General features: G+C 40.5%; 2 protein-coding genes across 8 annotated transcripts in view; both read left to right on the forward strand.

Annotated features, from left to right (window-relative positions):
* The window catches only part of pdlim5b (PDZ and LIM domain 5b), a 30361-nt gene extending 17703 nt beyond the window's left edge, over positions 1-12658 (forward strand). For 4 of the 7 annotated variants that reach the window (XM_068334913.1, XM_068334914.1, XM_068334915.1 and 1 more), the window contains 10 exons: positions 2537-2570; positions 2909-3432; positions 5599-5753; positions 6518-6545; positions 8672-8835; positions 10480-10651; positions 10775-10955; positions 11297-11417; positions 11505-11620; positions 11716-12658. In XM_068334913.1, the coding sequence (XP_068191014.1) occupies positions 2537-2570; positions 2909-3432; positions 5599-5753; positions 6518-6545; positions 8672-8835; positions 10480-10651; positions 10775-10955; positions 11297-11417; positions 11505-11620; positions 11716-11805 (1585 nt within the window). In that variant the 3' untranslated portion in view covers positions 11806-12658. Of the gene's footprint in view, positions 1-2536; positions 2571-2908; positions 3433-4302; positions 4323-5380; positions 5408-5598; positions 5754-6517; positions 6546-8671; positions 8836-10479; positions 10652-10774; positions 10956-11296; positions 11418-11504; positions 11621-11715 lie in introns of all 7 variants that reach the window. The other 3 variants (XM_068334917.1, XM_068334916.1, XM_068334918.1) reach the window with 3 other exon arrangements.
* Positions 12659-13466: 808 nt separating this feature from the next.
* The window catches only part of bmpr1bb (bone morphogenetic protein receptor, type IBb), a 45871-nt gene continuing 37720 nt past the window's right edge, over positions 13467-21617 (forward strand). The window contains exons 1-3 of the mRNA XM_068334920.1: positions 13467-13599; positions 16772-16841; positions 19123-19268. The gene's annotated coding sequence lies outside the window, so the exon portion shown is untranslated. The remainder of the gene's footprint in view (positions 13600-16771; positions 16842-19122; positions 19269-21617) is intronic.

Here is a 21617-nt window from a genome sequence, read left to right on the forward strand (position 1 = left end):
TGTTTGGCTTTGCTATGTTTTCTTTCCATTTTGTTTTTATTCTTCTTTAAGCTGTGGGTTTAATCCTGGAAAACAAAATACACAGACAGTGTTTGCCAGGTCTCCCACAGAGCTTTAACATTTATCACACAAGTTAAATAAATAGAAGAGGGCAAACCTTGTTTAACAAGGTCTGGAACAACGTTACCTGCGTGTGGCTCTATTTTTGTTTTCATATCTGCACCAATCTTTGGCTCCTGACCTGGCAGTAAGCAGGTCTAAAGGACAAAGCAGAGGACATAAACATGTTACTATGGAATAAAATCTGGAGTTTCCTGCTCCAGAAATGATGTGGATGTGACCACTGACTCTCATTTAGTATTTTGTCCTCCAGGTTGAATGATGAATATTGTGAGTTTGTGTGCGCAGTAAGAAAGTTCTTCCTCCTATCCACTCCATCATTCAGTCAAACACCGTCTGTCCAACTGTTTGTGTTGTTCATCAGGCTGGAAATGTGTCAGCCTGCTCTCCCTTCAGGCTTAGTCCTTCAGTTAAATTCCTCATTCTGTTACTCTTGAGTTGTGTATGTGTGTGTGCTATAAATTTGAGCTATGAAACGAATCTTGTGCATATTATGGTTTGTGATTTGATAAACTGGCTTCCTGATTAGATCAGGAGGAACCAGACTAGTGCCAGACTGCTGTGTTCCAGGGAAACAGGCATAAAGCTACATCAACTGTGATGTTTTGAAGTACAAGGAAAGCAGATATAGTGAATTAAGTACAATCAAAAATAAATAATAAAAACAATAAAAATACCTTAACTTAGCTCAACATGTTCTTCAAACTGTGCAATAATGGCATCTATAAAAAGTACAAGTGGAGAAATGGTCTATTATAACACAGATACATTTTTCACGCTCATTAAACACTTATTCAATACTCCTAATTCTATTTTAATGTGAATGATATACGATAGGCTTTGGTAATTTCGTCTGTTCTTTGCGGCCTAAATTATCTTGAATCCTGTTACCTATTTCATGTAACATCTGTAGAATGATGGTTCGAACATCCACTCGCAAAACCAGAAACTGCGGTTCTGCTCCAAAGTGAAAAGCATGTAACCTCAAGATGCCACTTTTCATCAGAATCACGAGCTAATCGGCGTCATGATGCTATCCAGTTACACGAAGATTCACCGCATACATGTGGACTTGGCCAGTTAAAAACTAAATGCATCCTTCTGCGCTCACACCCACCTACCCACCCACCCAGGCGGAGAGCAGGACGACCCTAATGGGCTGAGATTGTGTTCACGGGACCACCCTAGCAAATGTTTATTCAGATTGCCCCGGGAAATGCCGGATGGAGAGTGAATCCACCCAGGGGCCTCTCTTTGGGCGGCTGATTGCTGATGTAGTGCCTTATTGTGGTCTGTGTGCTGTTTGATCTTTAGACCTTTAGCTGTTTTCTTTGGCCCTGCAGGCTGTTTCCTCTCAATAATACAAGCACATCGGAAAGCAAGCATTCTTGTGAGAGGAATCTCTAAATGCAGGTATGGGCACTGATGACACCAACATCTGCTTGGAGGGTGTGGCTCTTTAACAACCCAGTGCCAGGCTGGGTCAAACAGGAAGTACGTCAGCGTTCCTAGATTATTTTCCTAATATGGAGGAGATACGCCGTACAGCTGACACACACATGAGGAGTTAGTGATATTTTGTGCATTTCAGGACAAAATATAGTACGCGTTATTTCTCAAGGCGTTTGTGGTTGAGGTTTAATGCTTTAGTAATGGGCTGATTTTAAATGTCAAAGTTGAGTGTGTTATTTATTTTGGTGCTCAAGGCTTACAATTTTAAAGAATGAATCAAAAAGAGATGAAAGCTTTCATCATGTGCTGCTTTACATCAACGTACATCTAATAAAAAGAGACAAACAGACCACCTTCCCCTTTCAAAAGTGGTAAAACCGTGGCAGCTGCTCCGATAATGAGTGTCAATTAGACGGCGTGCTTAAACGCCAGGCTACACACACACACACACACACACACACACACACACACACACACACACACACACACACACACACACGCACTCAAGTACAGCGTGTTCACACATACTGGCGGTTGAGCAAGTGTTACTCTTAAAGCTTAACTTTGAATTAGTACATGTACTGTAATGACTGTTTCCTGATTTTTTTTTGTGACTATTTTTTTACTTCGTTATTTCGTGCTTCGTTATTCTGATGCAAAATAAAATTTTCAGACTTCGAGGTAGATTGGAAGCTTTTTGGTGCCTTCATCAAACTATTTAGGAATTTTTTGTTTTCAATGTGAAAAACCCCCCCAAAACAAAACAATTCTCATTTATCTGAAACAGAAAAAACTCGGAAGACCTTTGTTTGACAAAGAAAAAAATGATTAAAAAAATGATGCATATTTAGTTAGATTCTCAGAGGTTAATATTTGAAGTGCCGTAATGTATGGAAATTAAATGTCTGGAATAAAAGTATTAGGTGTGCAGTATTTTCATAATCCTCTCTCTCTCTCTTTACAGAGGCTCCAGCCTACCTACAGATGGAGTTCCTAAGGTATGAAGTCAAACATTCTTATTAGAATATGAAAAAGAAATTAATAAAGAGACATTTATTGCCCGAATAAATATCCAGAGGCCATCCTGCTCTTATTGCTCCCTTCTGAGATGATGTCAGTACACTGGTGTTTTGGCATGTCGTATCACCTTTAAGCTTGTTTGGCGCAGGCACGAGTGAAAAAAAACACCATTGACACAAATGTGACTGGTGTGGAGTGATATTTGGGAATGCTGATTCACATGCATGTTTTGAATAAGAATTGTGTTTTTCCCTGTATGTGCATGCTATGTGTTTGTGTGTGTGTATGTGTGTGTGTGTCCCCACCTTTTATCCAGGATGAACCTCAAGAAATCATTAAGCCGGTCCCAATCACTCACCCGCCATCAGCCACCACATACACCAAGCCACTGAGTCAGCCAAGTCCTGCTTACAACAAGACAGCCCGTCCTTTTGGGGGCGATAACGGTTTTGTCACAGCATCTTCCTCCCCGACTGCCCCCAAAGTCGCCACCATTCCCTCTGCATCATCCGCTTTCACGCCAGCTGCTCCTTCTCAACCGCCACAGCCTCCGTTTCCATTGAGGTCAAGTCCCGCTGGCCCAGACTTGGCTCCAGCCAGCTCAGCTCCCAGGCCCGGCTCCGGCCGCTCCACCTTAACCCCACCGTATGCCTCATCTTCCTCATCTAACTCTTCCTCCCCTGCCAGAGTGACAGCCCCATCCTCCCAACTTAATGTCCCACAGCCCTCCGTCTATAACACGCCGATCAAACTCTACTCCAACACCAACGCTTGTGAGGTGGCTATGGGACAGAGACGGGGTCTGTTGGAGAGTCAAGGGCTGTCAGAGCACTTCAATGGGTAGGTAACTTTCATCAGAGCCCACCAGCATCTGCATTACTCAGGTAGCAGGAACCTATCTCTTCTTTAATAATGGAATGTACTTTTTGCAAAATATTACAGAAAGATTTAGTAATGCAGGCTTTACATCTGGTCCATAAGGAGTTGTGATTTATACAGCGTACAGGTTAGCACACATTTTTTGCTTCTCAGACTACTTCAAATCTTTCCACATATTAATTTGGGGGGGATGTCTTGGGGGGCAAGCAGTCCTCTTCTGTTACCTTGAGGCCCATTTCACTTTAAAATGCACGACATTCGAAAGGCTAAGGCGACATTAACATCCCACCACTTCTGTGCCAACGTGATGTTATCGTGTGGCTATCTGCGATTGACACTGTGGTTTTCTTTAGCAAACTCATTTCTGACAGCTTTCTGCTCCTGAGGGTAGGGACAGGGCTGCGTTGGACAGAACTGGCATTCAAAGGTAGCGTTTGGCTTACGGTTAGATTAGAGTGAATTGCCGCTCTTTTTTTTTTTTTGCACCTCCTGTCAACTGAAAAAGTAGACGTGTTTTTATTGGCTTTAAGTGAGCAATCATCTGCACACCTCGATTCACCGGGGAGACACACAGCACCTGTATCCTGGTGGGCTTTCCAGGACGACTTCTTTGAAACCTTGGACTTCCAGGGGTGGAGTGTATTAGTCATGCCATGTTGTGTCTGTGTCCTGCTGTGCATGCTTTGTAGTGTCTGTAGTTTTATTGATGCACATTCTCTCAGAGGGGACTTGCCTTTAAAGGACATCTATTAGGGACTTTTTTTTCTGCTCCTTCTCCTATGTATGCTCCTTCTTGGCCTCAATCCTCATCCATTTGCCCTTTTTTTGCAGGGGGAAGAAGAGATGGACAAGTTAGTGCTGTGAATGATAATTTATTAGCTCAAGGAGCTCTCTAGCCGTGTGGAATGCAATTATAGCTTTAGCTTCTGTCAGATTTATGATTAGCAAAGGCATGCTTGCACCTCTTTGAGCTAACCATCACGTTTGTGCTCACCTACTTCAGCTAAAGCTCATTTCAAGGTCTGAACAAACTTCACCTCCTCTGTAAATAATCCATGTGTCTGCTGGACACCTCGACAGAGACTAGTTATTAATTCTCTCAGCAGCAGCGGGCTCTGTGCTTCCTAATAATGCACTTGCGCCCAGTGCTGGCAGACCTGTCAACACACTGGGCTGCTGAAGTCACCGATCTCTGCATCTGTGCAGCTCCCATCTGCTACTGTTGTCAGTATGTTTACTTAAGGCCTGGCCAATCACTGCCAAGTATATTCTACATGGGCTAAGAATAGCCAGTCTTTTATCATTCTCACCACAAGGTGGAGAATGATACACACACACACACACACACGCACACACACACACATATTTTTTTAATAGATATGTGTATATATATGTATATATAAATATATATGCACATGTTTGGAGGTTCTGAAATCAAACACAATTGTTTGGATCTGCACTTAAACCAACCTGTGCATGTAAACACTTCACATAAATATTATTGCTTTCCAGAGTGCCATTAGGTCACCCTAGAATAGACGGATCCATATTAAGCACATCACTTCCACCTTGTGGTGAGAAATGGTTCCTGGCATTTTCAACCACGAAAAGCTCACTGGAATAAATATTCAGCTGGTTTAATGTCTCATTTTAAGCACACTAAATCTAATTGTTTTGGGGTTTTTTTAATCACGATCTTTAGCCTGTAGATAGAAAAAGATGGACCTTTTAATAGATTTTTTTTAAAAATTCCACTCTATGATTTTTCCCTCTGACAGTCAGCCTCAGAGAAATCTTAAGTACAGGTCAAATCACTTTCTTGACAATGAGGTACAATAATCTGGAATAAGTGTGAAATTTGTCATTGTTTGTGCCTTTTTCGTCACTACCTTCTGATCGTTGCCTGCAGAACCCAACCTCCAGCTAGACCTAGGAGGTAACTGAAGTGAAACGGATGCATTTTTGATTGAAAATGGACTGCTCTTGCATAGTGCAGTAATGTGCTGTGGGGATTGCTTGTTGCTATAAACCTGGGACAGTGGGTTATATTTATCATTTTGTAATCTTTCATTCTAAACACACAGTTGAAGCTTGAAGCACTGTTTCCTGATTGTTGTGACTACATAGGAAACCAAACATGGAGCCTGAGAGTTATGGGTCCCCACCGAGCGACGCCAGCAAGAAGCGTCTGATCGAGGATACAGATGACTGGCACCCCCGAACCAGCAACTCCCAATCCCGCTCCTTCCGTATCCTGGCCCAGCTCACCGGCACTGAAAATGGTGCGTACTAACTACAGAATGAGCTCACATGTCCGTAAGATAAGGTGTCGAAGAAGACTTGGCTCTCTGACTTGACTTGTGTATGTGGAGAATTTAAACTGGCTGGAAACAAAAAGGAAGAATCCAAATCTCAGTTTGGTTTTGCTGCCATTCCATTTCAGACTCCAGATTGAACCAGTTTAAATCATAACACAACAAGATTTAGACAAAGGCTGCAAAATTTTTTGTAATTGTTTGTACCATTATTTATGTGGAATCTTTTATGTGACATTACTATGTCCCTGTTTTATGTGTGTCTGCAGATGATAAGAGTAATACATCAGTACAATACGATCAAATATATGACTGATATTGATGGTTGTCGGTTATATCAGTATTATATATATATATATATATATATATATATATATATATATACACATATAATCAGTAGTTTATAGAATTTGGGGGGAGTTTATAGCTCCCCCTGAACTCATTGGGGATGTAAGTATCTGTGTTCATGAATGTTTTACATACTTCAAAATTACATTATAGATTACAGTGAAGCTCTATTTTCAAACTATGTTGCTGAACTGGTTTGAAATTTAAGAGCTTCTTGACATTTAATGACTATCCAATCTGTTTTGCTATGATATCAGGGGCCAACAGATGAAGATGGAGCCGCACAAATTAAAACAGTTCTAACATTGTTACTACCAGAAGCGATTCATTTGACATTTTGCTTCATTTTCATATGTTTCTGTCTTTTTTCTTTATTTTCGCAGAGCAAGCTCAGGAAAACAGTGGAAAGAAGTAAGTAGTCGGTGGGTCTTGAGACAGTATAATCAAATGTTTTGTATGTGGGTACGTCTGCAGGAAACGATGAAGCATGTGTTTTAGCAATGGTGGTCTCATTGTCTCAATAATTCTTGCTCATTAAGGTTTCAAATTCAGAATGGGCCCTCAAAGTACTCATCTAAGCCTCAGAGTTGAGCCGTGATTTCCTGATCAGACGCTCCCACAGTATCATGCTTAATTAAGGTTTAATTTGGAGAAACCACCATGAGCGCTCTTGGGGGATGATGGTTGAGTGGAAACAACCAGAGACTTGGCACAGGCTGAGATTTCTACTGCTGCACTCCGTCTTGAGTCAGTTTGATCTGCAGTGAACACGGCGTGCCTTCCATACCACATTACCAACCAATCACCGTGTCAGTCACTGAAAACTGTGTGTAATTAAGTGGTATTTTAGGTAAGAGCAGGCTTGCCAAAAAGACATTTTCTGGTCTCTTTGTGTTAGTGAGATTTCGTTCAGGGTACACTTCCTAAAAAGAGAGAAAATTGTATACGGTTTGTAATTCAGTACGCATCTGCACAGGAAAAAAAAAGTTTTCCATTTATCTCCTGCTTTTTTCTTGTTGCTGTTATTATTTTTCCATCTTTTGTACTTTTATTTCCATCTTTTGTACTGTACTTTGTACTGTACTTTTGTCCTTCTTGTGTCATCTCTTGCTTATCTCAACCTTTAAACTATCCCTTTTCTCTTTTTTTCCTTTCTACTGTCTTGCTGGACTAATCAGAGCAAACAAGCTGGACCCAGAAGTTATAGGACACAAGTACAACAAGCTGAGAGATTGGCACCATGATGTTTCAGCGCGATTGCTGAACGTGTAATCTGCAAATTTATTATTTATTTAATGTTTTTGTTATGTTTCGTTATTATTAAAGTTAAACTGCTTCTTTTCTCGACCAAAGTTGATGTAAAAACAGTTCTTCAAAAAATTAAATCAAGATCTATTCAGAAATTTTTCACTTGTCTTGGTGACAGACTGCAAATCCTGGTGAAACACAAGCTCCTTTTAAAAGTGAATTAATTATATGCATTGCAAGTAAATATGAATATGTGCTAAGAAATGCAGCACTACATCACTGTGTGTTAAAGTGTACATGTGCACCTTTCTGCTGCAAAATCTTCATGTCTGAGCCTCCACTTTGTTCTGCACGCTGTCTGTGATCTTTTACTTCTTTTTTCCACACTAATCAAAATATACTCTTTTAATTTGTCTGCTGTTGACTTTCTCTCAATAAAATGTTTTTCTTTCAGCTGTTACTGGTTTCTTTAATTCCTTCTTTTATTCTTGTCTGGCAGAAAAAAGTAAATTTCCTGCAGGTGAAGGAAGAGTGAATTAGTGTTGCTTTAAGAGCGGACAATGTTCATCTGCTCGAATTACAATTCAATATGAATAAACTTAATCCAGTATCAAATAATCATCTGAGCAAATCCACAAGAATTAGTTGGTCTGATATATTTTCCATTACAACTTCTATAATAAATTGATGCGTCGGTAGGGTCATATAAACATATAGTTAATGAGCTAGATTTAAATAGTGCATGGTCTGTATTCAAATAATGGAGCTCAGGTGTTTCACAATTTGGATTTAAGTGAGGAAGACAGACCAACAAACAAAAAGCGTTTCTCCACATTTGAAAGCCAAAGGCTGATTGTGTTGCTGTCCTTAGTCATCACTCACATCATTCAAACTGAAACGCCCAGGAGGCAGAATGAGAGAAAGCACAACAATAAAAACCGTTTCGGGGGAGCAGTTTGAACCTTTTGGTGTAACCGGCTTTCCTCATCCGGCCTGTCAGGGCAGTAGCAGCGCCTACAGGAATGGTTGCTGAGCATACATAACTTTGTTCAGTTGATCCAATGTTCTGAGGTCTGCTACACCCATTTCTTTTTACATTTTTACCATTAACCATTTTTACCATTTTGTACTGAAAATCTATTTAAATCAGAGGAAGAAAATACGCCAAAATACAGTTGAGGCAGTTGTGTCTGTGTGTGTGTGTGCGTGCGTGCGTGCGAGCGTGTGTGCGTGCATGTGTGATGAGGTGAGTTATGCATTACTATATGAATTCTGCATCTGTGTCCTAGTGAGGAACTTGATAAAACCGACCCCGATGCGCACACCCTGCCTGCAGTGAAAACATATTCCAGAACTGCAGCATCACCCAGGAATGGCAACGCCATTCCTCCTTCCACTTTCAAAAGTCCAGCAGCCCAAAGCAAACCTTCCTACCAGCCTGGAGGTCCATCAGGTACCATTTTGTGTGTGTGTGTGTGACTGTGTGTGTGTGGGTGCGTGCGTGCGTGTGTGTGCGTGCGTGTGTAAGAATGTTGTGCAGTTGCTTCTTTTGACCAACAGGGGGCAGTCTCATTCTTTGAAAATCACTGCTGCTCAGCCATAACAATTACAGCAAGTTTAATACCAGGCCCTTAGCTATTTAGGATTATGGGGCTCTATAAAACCAGAGGTATTCCGTTAATGAGCTCAGATTATTGGCATTTCCCAAGATCCCCACAGTTAAATAGATTGTGAAAGTGAGAATTATGTATTTTATTTTGTGTGAAAGCTCTTTAAAACAAAAAAATACAGCAATCCCTGCCACTAGACCCTGAGCTGGCAGGGTAAATATTTGCTGAAAGGCATCAGTCAGGAGTCATTATCAGACACAAATATGCACTTATTAATGAACAGATGCCCTTTTTGCCCAAACCTATTTCCCTGAAGGCCCTTTAAGAAAGGACTGCTGAAAGTAGCCACTAGTTCAGCAACAGAGACCACTGGAGTTCTGTTGCTTGTGTTATTTATCAGATTTACACACACACTTGAGGTGTGAACAAGCACACATCTCACAGGGGCCCTGTAGAATTGGACCAAGCATGGGAAAGGTGTAGCGCGATCTCTTAATAGTACAATGGTACAAGGAATTTGGGAAATAAAATTTAATACATGGTCAAAATGAATTCTGAATTTAAAGGTATAGAACAGACAAAGGTTTGGATATTTCTCACAGTGACTTTGTTCATCTTATCTTCCTGAGACATCACTGACAGACTTTAAGTGTCTGTTTCATTTCCTGTTCTATTCAATGTGGCGCAGCTCCCAGTCTTTGCTCTTGCCACAGGGTTTATTAAGACTGACAGCTTGTCAGCATCCACCTCACTGCACAAGCTTTCCCACAGATGAGGTCACGTGGTGCTACTGAACAATACTTGGAGTCCTGCGGGGTTTTTTTTGCATCACTTAACTTCACTGTGAATCTTGTAGGCTATCAGGTTAATTGATAGTAGCTAAAACATGATGCCATTAAAAGTTACATCAATTCTCTCATCTGGTCAATAATATATAATCAGACTTGAGGGGCTGCATGAAAATATCCCTCATCACCTTTATGAAGTGACAGGGACACGATCCACACTACAACATCTTGTTTGATGAAACAACAGGCACAGAATTGCACAACTACTGAGATCACATGTTCTTGTATCTTTTTCATTTTGATTTTAAATCTATTATTTTAAACAGATAATGATATTTAATTTTGTACCAGAATGAAAATGCTTTTTGTTCTTTATACATTATGTGGTGAAGTTACAGTGGCTGTAACACCCAAACATATTAACTCTAAACTCTTTGGCATTAGTCTACAAAGTTAAAAACTCCCACCACGCTGCTAAACCTCCTCATTCCCAGAAAATTCCCAAGGGCACCTTTCTTTAATAGTGACCATGGCCTTGCTAAAACGGGTGAGGTAACAGGGATATTTTAGGCATTTTTATGTTTGATAATGTCACTGGAAATTGGTTAATGGCATTTAATATCTACAAACTAGCTGGGCCAGCCTTTTTTTTTTTTTTTCCATTTGCTTACTTAGGTAATATTTTCCCTGCTGGTTTAGGTTTTCCAAAGGGTGGAGCAGCTCCTTCTTTTGGTAAAGTTGTCACCCCCGCTCCGGACCGTCCCACCCCACAACCACATCCGGAGGACCTAAACTCTCTGGTGCAGCGGGCTGAGCACATCCCAGCCGGGACACGCACCCCTATATGCAACAAGTGCAACAATGTCATCAGGTAAACAACAACAACAAGAAACACAACTAGTAATGTGGAGAGTTAAACTTTACACATTAGGTTTTGGATACGCTTATTATGCTTGATTCAGTTCCCTTTTTCTTTTCTGCTTCTTCTTACCAGGGGCCCTTTTCTTGTGGCCATGGGCATGTCGTGGCACCCAGAGGAATTCACCTGTGATCACTGCCACTCCTCCCTGGCAGACCACGGCTTTGTAGAGGAGAGGGGCCAAGTGCACTGTGAAAACTGCTATGAGCAGTTCTTTGCTCCCACCTGTGCTCGCTGCCAGCAGAAAGTTCTGGGCGTGAGTTACAAATTTTGTTCTTGGTCTTTGTTTGCTTGCTTTTGTTCAAAAGATTTCTTTAGTAATACAAAGAACATCATCACCATTCATTGTTGTTCATCATCTAAAGAAACAAAGCAGAGGCTAGCTTCTTAATGGATTACAATAAATTTGATTTTAACCTGAAGACCTGTACAGAACTCAAATGTGAAGAACTCTGCAGTACATTAGCATGCGTTTGATAGATATGAGCCTATATTTAACGTACAGAAGCTGTCCTACTGTAATATATTGGACAATTTGAGAACTTTGCTATAATATTACTCAACATGGGGTTCCTTATATATTCTCTCCTTCTTTAGGAGGTCATGAATGCTCTGAAACAGACCTGGCATGTGTCCTGTTTCGTCTGTGTGGCCTGCCAACAGCCAATCAAAGGCAACATGTTTCACATGGAGGACGGACAGCCATACTGTGAACAAGGTAGTGTAAGAAATCCACAACAGAAAATGATCTCATGAAAACAAAGCAATCAGAAAATTTTTATTTATGAACTTACTGTTCACTCAGATTACTACAGAATGTTTGGGACCAACTGCCACGGCTGTGATTACCCCATCGAGGCCGGTGACAAGTTCCTCGAGGCTCTAGGTGTCACCTGGCATGACACCTGCTTTGTTTGTGCGGTACGTCCACAGACGGCAACGATTAGCTTGAGATCTAAAAAAAAAGAAATTGCTGAGAATGTGAATAACATCTGTGTGTGTTTGACTCTCCACAGGTCTGCTCCACTAATCTGGAAGGTCAGCCATTTTTCTCCAAAAAAGACAAGGCTTTGTGCAAGAAGCATGCCCACAGTGTCAACATCTGACCTCCTTTCATGACTGTGAATGAAAGGCAGGATGAGGCGAAGGCATCAGTTTGCAGCAATTTATATTTCACTGAAAGATTAATTGTACACCGTAAGCTTTACATTTGCTCTACTGTTCATTCATCCTATGCACGATTACCTTCCAGTGCATGGTTTGCCCTAAACTGGTTTCTTAATACACACGGTTATGCAGTGCTTGTTCTTGTTAAATGTGCTGGACATATGTTGAGCTCTCCATCAGGCAGTTTCACAGAATGGGATAGTTTACTGTAAAGACCTGCTGAACCCATCAGGGGTCACATTAAGACAATAAAAAAAGGCTCAACATTATGATTATTCAGTGTTTTGGGGGGAAAGTATTTATTTGCAACAAAAGATTGCTCTAAAAAATACTTAAGGGCATCTAGACTACAGAAGAAACTTGGGAAATATTAATATTAGTCTTTTATTTTATGATTATAATGTCATATCTATGTAACATTCCTAGTCAGCGAAGCAAAAACACTCCCAAGTGTTGAAAGGGTGTAAATTAGACACTGTTTTATTAGTAATTCATGAAAGTGGTCATTATGGCGATGACTCCATAATAGACCAAGTTGTGATGTTGTGTTACTGTATGTTTTGTAATAACTAATCATTTAGAAAAACCTAATAATGCTTTTAGTGAAATAATACTGTAATTCCTGAGTTGTTGCTTATAAATTGAATTATCTGTTCAATTAACACAAAAAAAGTATTGTTCTGTTCATATTTCTGATTGTCTTTGTCTCGCACAAATTTATTGGATACTGTGCTTAAACAAGCACCTTTCTGTCATTTCAAATAAAACCAAAAGCTCTTTTAATTTTTAGCATCTTCTTATCCTGTTTTTCATGGCTGACCGAACTTATGCATGCTACTTATATCTTCATTTAATGGACTTTTTAAAAAATGTGTTTGTCAATGCACAGAGACATTTGCAGCAAAGAACTGATGCTTCCTGTGTCATAAATCTGTGGTTGTGATAGTTATTATTCAGAGACAGGCAGTCAGGCGCCAGGTTGAGCTGCTCCACGCACTTTACCTGCAGAGAGAAGAAAATGTAGACATCATCAGGACCAAGGAGACAACACCCAACTTCTTCTTTTATTTTTTTTTTTTAACAATTCTGATTGGTAAACATCACTTAATTTATTAAAAAAAAAAAAAAAAAAAGTAAATGGGCATAATCAAATGAGGAAATAATGCTTTTTACTCTTTGGACAGTTCTGCTAGTTTTATCTTTTCAGTTTCTATGGTTACAGGATGAATTTCGGTGCATTTGTGTTAGTCTAATAAGATATTATATATGAAATTCGTTAGTTTTTAAATGCAATATTCTGAAAATGTAATATTCTCGTAATATTCTTGAAAGCTTTTAACAGACAAATGTAAAAATTAAAAGATTGTCTTTTCCCAAGGGCATAATAACGTTAATATATAATGAACACTTCATTGATAAATAACTTGTGACTTGATTGATTGGCTCAATGCGCCCCTTGTCGCGGGGAATCTCTCATGCTTGATATTTACAACGAACGGACATCAGGACGCACGTTCACCGTTGCGCGTCTTTACGCAGCGCGGTGTGCACTACTCCAAGACGTCGAAGGTGGGAGCTGTGATGAAGACTTCAGATTTTACCGGAGTGCGCTGGTAACACTGAAAAGTCTGCCTCAAGAAACAGCGAGACTCAGGTGAAGAAAAGTAACCAGAGAGTTCAAGCCGAGACGAATCGGGATCTGGAATTGCTGTCAAATCGAGGAGAAAAAGTCGGTAAGTACATTTATTTGATATTGATCTTAGCAGTGAAGTCCTGATGATCACACTGCTTCTGTTCATTCGGTGGAGTCCGGTGGTGATGTTACCGGTTACTGATGCCGTGATCGCTGCTCTCAGTGTGACGTCGGACCGGAGGGAGACGAGACGTGTTGCGTTAAAACGCTTTAAAGAATTACAACCAAAAAAAGTTCAAGCGATGAAGTTCTGTCAAAGAAAATCAAAATGAGACGAAGTTTTGCTGCCTTGTGATTGATATGTTATATAAAAACGACATTCGGCGGTGCTCAAAAACACAGCAGCATGTTCTACTCATGGGACTGAATGACCATCTATTACGTTCCTCGTTTGACTTTTCATTGTGATTTTTAGTTTAATCAGTGACCAAAAACAAAGTAAGTGCCATCAAACTGTCAGGAAACACTACTGATAGTTTTACGGTCACATAATCATACCTCTATAGTGTCAGCGTGAGTAGTAATCCTGCACCTCATGGACCGGCATAACCTCTGGATGTCAGGGTTCATCACTGTCTAGTCTAGAATTCCTGGATGGGTACAGGCCATGTTGTCCTGGTTGTGGTTTTCTTCCAGATTCCATTTTCTCCCTAAACTTAGTACCTTGTTACAGAGGCAGAAAAATCCGTTTTATGGGTTGGAAAATAAGTCCCCATTTTCTTTAACTTTAGCACAATTTTACTGTGAAACTACAAAAATCTTTTGTGTACTAAGACCCTGACTTTCCATCAGTATGGTAAGAAGAAACTGGCCAATTTTTCATTTTCAAATTAAACATGAGAGGGCTTCTGTCATCAGTGCTGTACAGCAGCCGTAGAAGAGATTTCAGACATGTTGAGTCATCTTCATGCTTCTGTTATTTTAAGCGTTTGATTGTCACTCCTATGACAAACTCCATCTGCTAAGGGATATTTCATACGATCTAAAGATATTTCATGTATTGCTATTTGATTTATAACTTCTGCTTCCAAGACCTGCAATGTTATCATGATATTTTATTATTCTTATAATTATTTGCTGATAAACATACAATTATCAATGTAAAGACATCTAAATACTTGCATGTACCATGTCAGCACACACTCTATGTCTTCACATCTGGAATTAGGGGTAATATTTGACCGCTGGATGCATGAAACACAGCCAGTCTGTGCTCTGCAGTGAATCACTGAGTGTCAGTGAACCAGCACTGCTGTCTGTGATATCACTGAGGTCTGGGTGTTTACATCAGCATCTCTGAGCACAGAGGGAGCCATGCACTACCTGCTGCGCCCGACACAGGTCTGCGGTCATGTGTTTTCAGCCCTCTGACTCTCCACAGGACAGAAAAGCTCATTGAGGCAGAGCTAGGTTGGGTAATATTAAGCACTTTGAGAGCGATGAAACCACCACCCGGTCTTTGCCCCCGGCTCTGCCCCTGGAAGAGATAACACATGTCATTTGGCTCAAAAGATAGGGATGACATGTCTAGTTTGGTCGCACGGCAAGGCAGCACTTTGTGGTCAACCACAGACACACACTTTGACTGTGTTTTAGCTTGTTGTACTGTCTGGCATTGATGGTTGATACCGTGTGTGTGTGTGTGTGTGTGTGTTTGTGTGTGTGTGTGTGTGTGTGTGTGTGTGTGTGAGTGCGTGAGAGAGAGAGAGAGAGCGCGAGAAATTTGCCAGCGTTCATCACGTAGTGGATTGATGCCATCACAAATGGAAAAGTGAAGGTCCTTGTACATTTAGAAATATTGCTGTGGGAAATCCATGAAGCTGAACACACACACAGCTGAACTATCACCAGAGAATTCTGAATAACAGTTTGCATGTTATTTTTTGAGTTGTAGGACTACTGAGCTCTTTCTAATCCTTGTAAATTGTAAATTCTATCCTCAGTGCTGACTGTATATAATGTGATTTGGTGAACACACACAGTCATTCACTCCATGATCCTCATTTAAACACAAATACTTGTGATGCAGGTAGATGCGGGGGGGCCTGAGCCCGTGCTTGTCCACGGGGCTAAACTTAGCAAGCTGTGACCCTCACCCCAGTTTCCTTCCTTATAATTGCAGGAAATGGGTCCGGCCAATGAGAGTGGAGATATTTGATGCATATTAACCAGCTCAATAGGAGCAGTATTTAAAGACTGGACAGGTAATGGAATGTGTGGGAGGGACAGCGGTTTTCTAAACTTTGCAGAGGCTGAAGGAGATTTCTGAAAGTTTAAGAAAAGTCGCACCAAAGTTTTGAGGTTATTTGTTCACTCTGTGGATTTAAGCAGTCTGTCATGTCAGAGTAAGTGATGGAAAAGCGATATGTCAAGAGACAAAGTGTCCAAATTCAGTTCCAGACAGACTTAACTCAACGTCTTTAATGTGTTTTACATCTGCCACAATTTTCATCATCTCCTTTGGTTTCCTTTCCTACATGCACACAGACACACATCAATAGAGAATTCAAGAAATTCCACTGACATTCCATCAATCATTCAGTCGTTGATTTCCAGCAGCGGCCCCACCAGGCTACCCTGAGCAGTGTGTTTCCCATGGCCACCCATGTACACCAAAGAAGTGTTACAGTCACACAGCCATAGCGCCTGTCACCTCTGATCATGCCTGCAATGCAGGCCTGTTCCTGAAAACCGCCCTGGAGGATAGAGGGATGAGCTGAATTCCTGTGGCTCAAACACAAAAGTTTGAAATGCAAAGTTGAGATAAAATATCCTGATCATTGAGAGTGTAATGCTCTACTACCATCAAATAGATAGTGACAACTTTCACTAGAAATAGTCTTATTCTTACTGGCGAGTACAACCACTTGCTCTTTTATGATGAGTACAGCATGGTTGTTTCATCAAAAGTCCCTGATGGGAGGCAAATGCCGGCCAGAACAATTACTCAAATCTTCCAACTGCCCCACTCTATGCCTGGAAGGTCAGCCACCATCTGAGAGACATCCTGTTATTAGAGAGAAAAAAATAGAGAAAGTGGTCCAGGATGAGTAGGGGGATGATTGAAGATCGAAGAAACAGAAGAGGAAAAGGGGTATTTTGCATGACTGGGTCAAAAGGGGAAATGACCTGATCTTGAAATTCAGCCTCAGTACTTTCAGGTCTAAATGGCAGACATATGAGCTCCTGTTAATAACTACTTCTTCTTTCAGAAAAAAGCAAGTGCTGGAGCTCGGCCTGGGTAAAGTGACAGGATGCTTTCTGATGTCCTATGTTTGGATGGTGAGTTGAGCTCTCAGGTGTTCTGTATTTGTTTGACCAAGTCAGTGGTTTTGATTTATGAAAGGAAATCCTCTAAAATAAATGAGCGTGTCCATTTTTTCTGCAATTTTTTAATTGCAAAATCGACAAATATCAATAAAGTTTTTAAGTAAAATCTCAAATGTAATGTCAAGCGGTTTCACTCAGTGCCCCTGGCCGATTGTATAGTTAAGAAAGTGAAATTCAAAGCTAAAAGCTGTATCGATCAGCATAGACTGAGCATTGATCCTCCTGCAGCAGAGGTAGTATTTAGCGGGGGGGGGGGGGGGGCAATCTTGTGTGTTTTTGTTTGTGTATTGTAGGATTGTAATGCTGTCTCGGCAGTAATTTGCCTCCAAAGTGGCAAGTTAATTGACTTTCTGCTAACCATGTGGATGCCTATGTAAAATAAACCATGCAGACTATAATAGAATCATGTTTTCTCCGTTAAAGTATCAGACCAGACACAGGCTCCGTCTGCTGACTGGAGCGCCGGAAATGAAAGAGATCAACATCTGATGGAGTGTAATAAATTTTAGAGAACTCATAAGAAATTTAACGCAGAGAAACATTTGAGAATGTGAACTTTTTATCACTCTAGCACATCAGTTCTGAAAAATGTACAACAAATCAAATTAAATTGTCAGAATTTTGGCTTTTTATATAAAGGATGTGATAATGGAACACTTTATTAAATATAACATCAGTATGTGAAACAGTATGTTACATAAATGTACTCCATTCCTATCCTATGGAAAATACGATCAACTTTCAGAATCACCCTAGAATTCCATCTTGTAGAAAATCAAAAAGGATAATTTAAAAAAAAATAAAGTAAGAAATAAACAGCATAACTACTTTTCATGGTTAACTTATGTTAAGAGTGTGTTCACAAAATATGATGGCACAAATATGACTACAGAGACAATGCAGTGATGAATAAGCACAATGATAGCTGCAACTTCCACCTCCATTGTCCAGTGGGAAATAAATGTTTCAGAGATTTACCCGTGTTAGTCATATGCATTCATCACACTACAGCGTAAAGAACTGTTGGTCTCACAATTTCACAGATGCAAGCAGTGCATTATTACTCTTGATCCTCCTTTTGATCAGCAAGCAGCCATGCAGCATCCTTTAATTAGCATTCCTTCAACATTAAGCAATGGACTTGCCGCTACAGGACCCATCGTAATCAGCAAAATATGCTGACACAGCTCCAACATAGAGGCGTTGTGTGTGTGCGCATGTAGGGAGAGAAGCTGCTCTGAGAGAACACAATAGCAGCCTGTATAGGCGAGTGAGGCTACTTCTGCGATGGCGACCAACCAGCCAGAAAGCAAAGAAGGCCGGAGCCGAGCGACAGTTTGAGTAGGAGAGTAACTCACACCCGTAGAGAATGTCAAGAATTTGTGTGTTAAAGTTCACACTGTATCACCATCACTGGATGGATCCCGGTGAATAAAAGACAGCTGTGTGTGTGAGTTTCACCCTCTCTCTCTGTGTACTTTAGCAAATATGTACATCTCCGAGAAATGGAAAAAAAATGAAACCGACTCTTCTCACTGCTTTTGAAGATCATTTGTGAAGTTATTTTTAAGCATATGTGCACAATCATTGTGACAAGCAGGTAGCAGGCAGGATGTCAGATTGTAATTACACCCTAAATTTGTGGTTTATTAAAGGAGAGAAAAGGTCATGGAGACCACCCAGGAACTCAATATAATTCACCTGCTTCATCCGAGAGGGAAAGTCCGGGATTCAGCAGTTTGTTGGTCCAGCAACCCCCCCCCCCCCACTGTGACTCGGTGCATTATTTTGCAGATATAATCTTGGCTCTAGGTTATTGGAGTATGTTTCATGACACCTGCTCACTTTTCTGAGATCTTTAAGTTCACATGTCTGTGTATCTGCATGAAGAATGGGTTCCGTGTTCCTCCACACTCAGAAGTTATCAGCATGATCTCCCCCGACAGGTTGATCTTTCAACAGAATAATTTAAGTGAAGCTTTGTTCTGAATTCTTTCATGTCTGCTCTACTACAGACCTTTGTGTGAACTGCCTCTGATTCTGCAGTTGAACCTCATGCAATCACATGTTAAATAGCAACTGACAGCGTGCGCTGCTCAGACTGCGAGAGGAGATGGAAGAACAGATGAAATCAATTTCTGTCTTGTTCATGTTATTCTCATGTTGCCCAATTCTGTGTTTCTGATGACAGATTGTAAAATAGGTTTCATATGTGCCCTTTTTTTCCCCATAGATTGCAGCGAGGGATTTCTGAGTCGTACCTGTGATGCCGTCTGCAGAGAAATGTGTCTACATCAGATGTTTGCATTTTAAACGCAGGCGTAGAATATGAGGGGGATCCTTCAGTGAAAAATTTGGCGTTTGCGGAGAAAGAATCAGGTGAGTCTGACCTTGAAGTGACCTCTCTCATAAATTCAACGCTAATCCTTAAATTGAAGACTCACGTCCTGGAACAAGTTGGAAAGAATGGAGTGCGCTGAACATTAAAAACAGCGTCACCCTACACCTAACAATAACAGATAATGACAGAGGCTACTGCCAAAGGTGCGTTGGTTTTGTTTATAAGGTGTTTTTGAGAAATCGGATGTTCCAGTGAGTGTACTTTCAGCTTCTACTGTAATATTTAGCTCACAATGTCATACTGCTTTATATGGAAACAAGCTCTTATGCACAACACTGCATCACATCACAGTTCCTGTCAGTTTCTGGCCTTGGTTACAGGATTAGAGAGCCGGTCAAAACAGGTGACAGGTGACAAACTCATGTCAGCACTTCATGAAAAGGACTTAAAGATCGGATTAACTAAATTACTATTGGAAACAAAAGGTGAGTCATGTTACTACTGGTTGCACGTTAGGATGCAGAAGTTATTCCCACCCCTATTTGCTTCATGGGACATACATCCATCATATCCCCCGGTGGATAATTTCAACTTGTGACAGCTGCTGCTTTTTGTTGAGGCAGTTTAGGTTGTCATGATCTTCCAGACTTTCCCTGGGGATATTTTGAATATTTTTTTTCTCTGTTTATTTTTGGCTGGTTCTTCTACAGGTTGGAGAGACAGAAAAAAAAGTGTTGTCTTTAGAGGTCTATCAGGCATATCGTGTTACTTTGAAAAGAGTAAACCTTTTATAGCTATAAATATGGCTACAGGAACTTGCATTCAGCCTTCAGCTATGTACTTCGTGGTTCAGAGGCCTGAGGTCATCACTGAAAGAAAAGGTGCAGACTTATTTAAGTCAATAATTTATTTCTGGACTCAACAGACTGTTAGGAAAAAACAACAACTCCAGCAGATTAACTGGTTGTTTGTGGCACTAAATTATATCATATCTGATTTTTCTTACATTGTCCGTATTGTTATGTTGGCATCTTGATTTTAGGGTTAGGTTTATGGTTGAAAAACTGCCTTCAAGCACATGGAGAGCCTTTTACTGCATTACTGTAGTTCAGAAAATAACATTGCTGCTCTGATCAGCCCTTAGTCCTACTTTAGTGCCGGTTCTGTCCAAGCTGAGGAGAGACCGGATCTCCTCATCTCTTCTTGCCTGATCTCTTTCGTGGCTGTGAGAACTTAACATGGAAGAGGAGGAGGAGGAAGAGGAGGAGGAGGAGGTGGAGGCCAGATTGGATTACTACAAAAAGAAAGAGAGAGAGAGTAGCGGACTGACTAATGTGCTACAGCCTGGATTGTTGTTGCAGGTGTTCAAGAGCAGACACAGCTGTTAATTACCACCGCGTCGCTGTGCACGTGGAGCTGCAGGCGCACGACTGACCAACGCACAAGTGCATGTTGTCATGTCAGGATATGTAGATTAGTATTTTAGGATTAGCTCAGTTTGTTTTAAAATCTCTCAGCCGTCAGCTATTTTGTTTGTGGGAGGCTTGATTTCCTTTGTCTGTACTGTTTGAATTACAGTATATGTGTGTGCACGTGATAGTGAAAACAGTTGGTGAAGACTATTAAATCCACAAAATGTTAGATTCATCAAATCACTTACAATTGTAAAGGTGAAAGCTGAAAAAGCCATGTAGGTTACCTTTAAATATACTACCCAAGTTGGTATGGGAAACTATAAAGCAGACTAACACAACCTTTTCATAAAAACAGTGAATTACAGAAAGTATTGACTGTCAGTCATTTCAATTTTAAGAGAAAAGGCTAAATCGATTAACATCTTTCGAGAAAGAAATCTCTTTACTGTTATTTTAGTAACATTACATTCATATGGCTTACATCACCAACAGCAATATTTTATTATTACAATCTGAATCTGTAGTAAACCACAACGGTGTGCTCCAAACAGTCCTTTATCAGAAGTGAGTCACTTTTTGGAGTTTGATGTTGCCTCCTTAACATTTTATGAGGTGTGTTTTTACCACAGCGCTCACACTTGTGTTAGTGAACAACTGCTCCTCTTTTCCTGCACCTTGTGATGAGGCTTTAAACAAGACAGCGTTTCTCTTGTCCTTTTGGTACAGAACAAATTTTCTGAATCATTGCACAGGCTTTTAGCACAAAATTTGTACGATAAGCAACCTTTTGTTTTGAGTGCCAACATCTTGTGGCTCAGGTTTTAGCTGGAAATGCTTGATTGATACACATACATTGACTCTTTTTTCTACAATTAAGTACTGTTTTCTCCTAATGCACATAAATTAGTCAAGATGATGGGTGTTCTCCAAATTTTACCACCTGTATTTATTTTAGTTTTGAAATGTACTACA

This window comes from Antennarius striatus, chromosome 15, assembly GCF_040054535.1.
Source record: "Antennarius striatus isolate MH-2024 chromosome 15, ASM4005453v1, whole genome shotgun sequence".
NCBI classification, from domain to species: Eukaryota; Metazoa; Chordata; class Actinopteri; order Lophiiformes; family Antennariidae; genus Antennarius; species Antennarius striatus.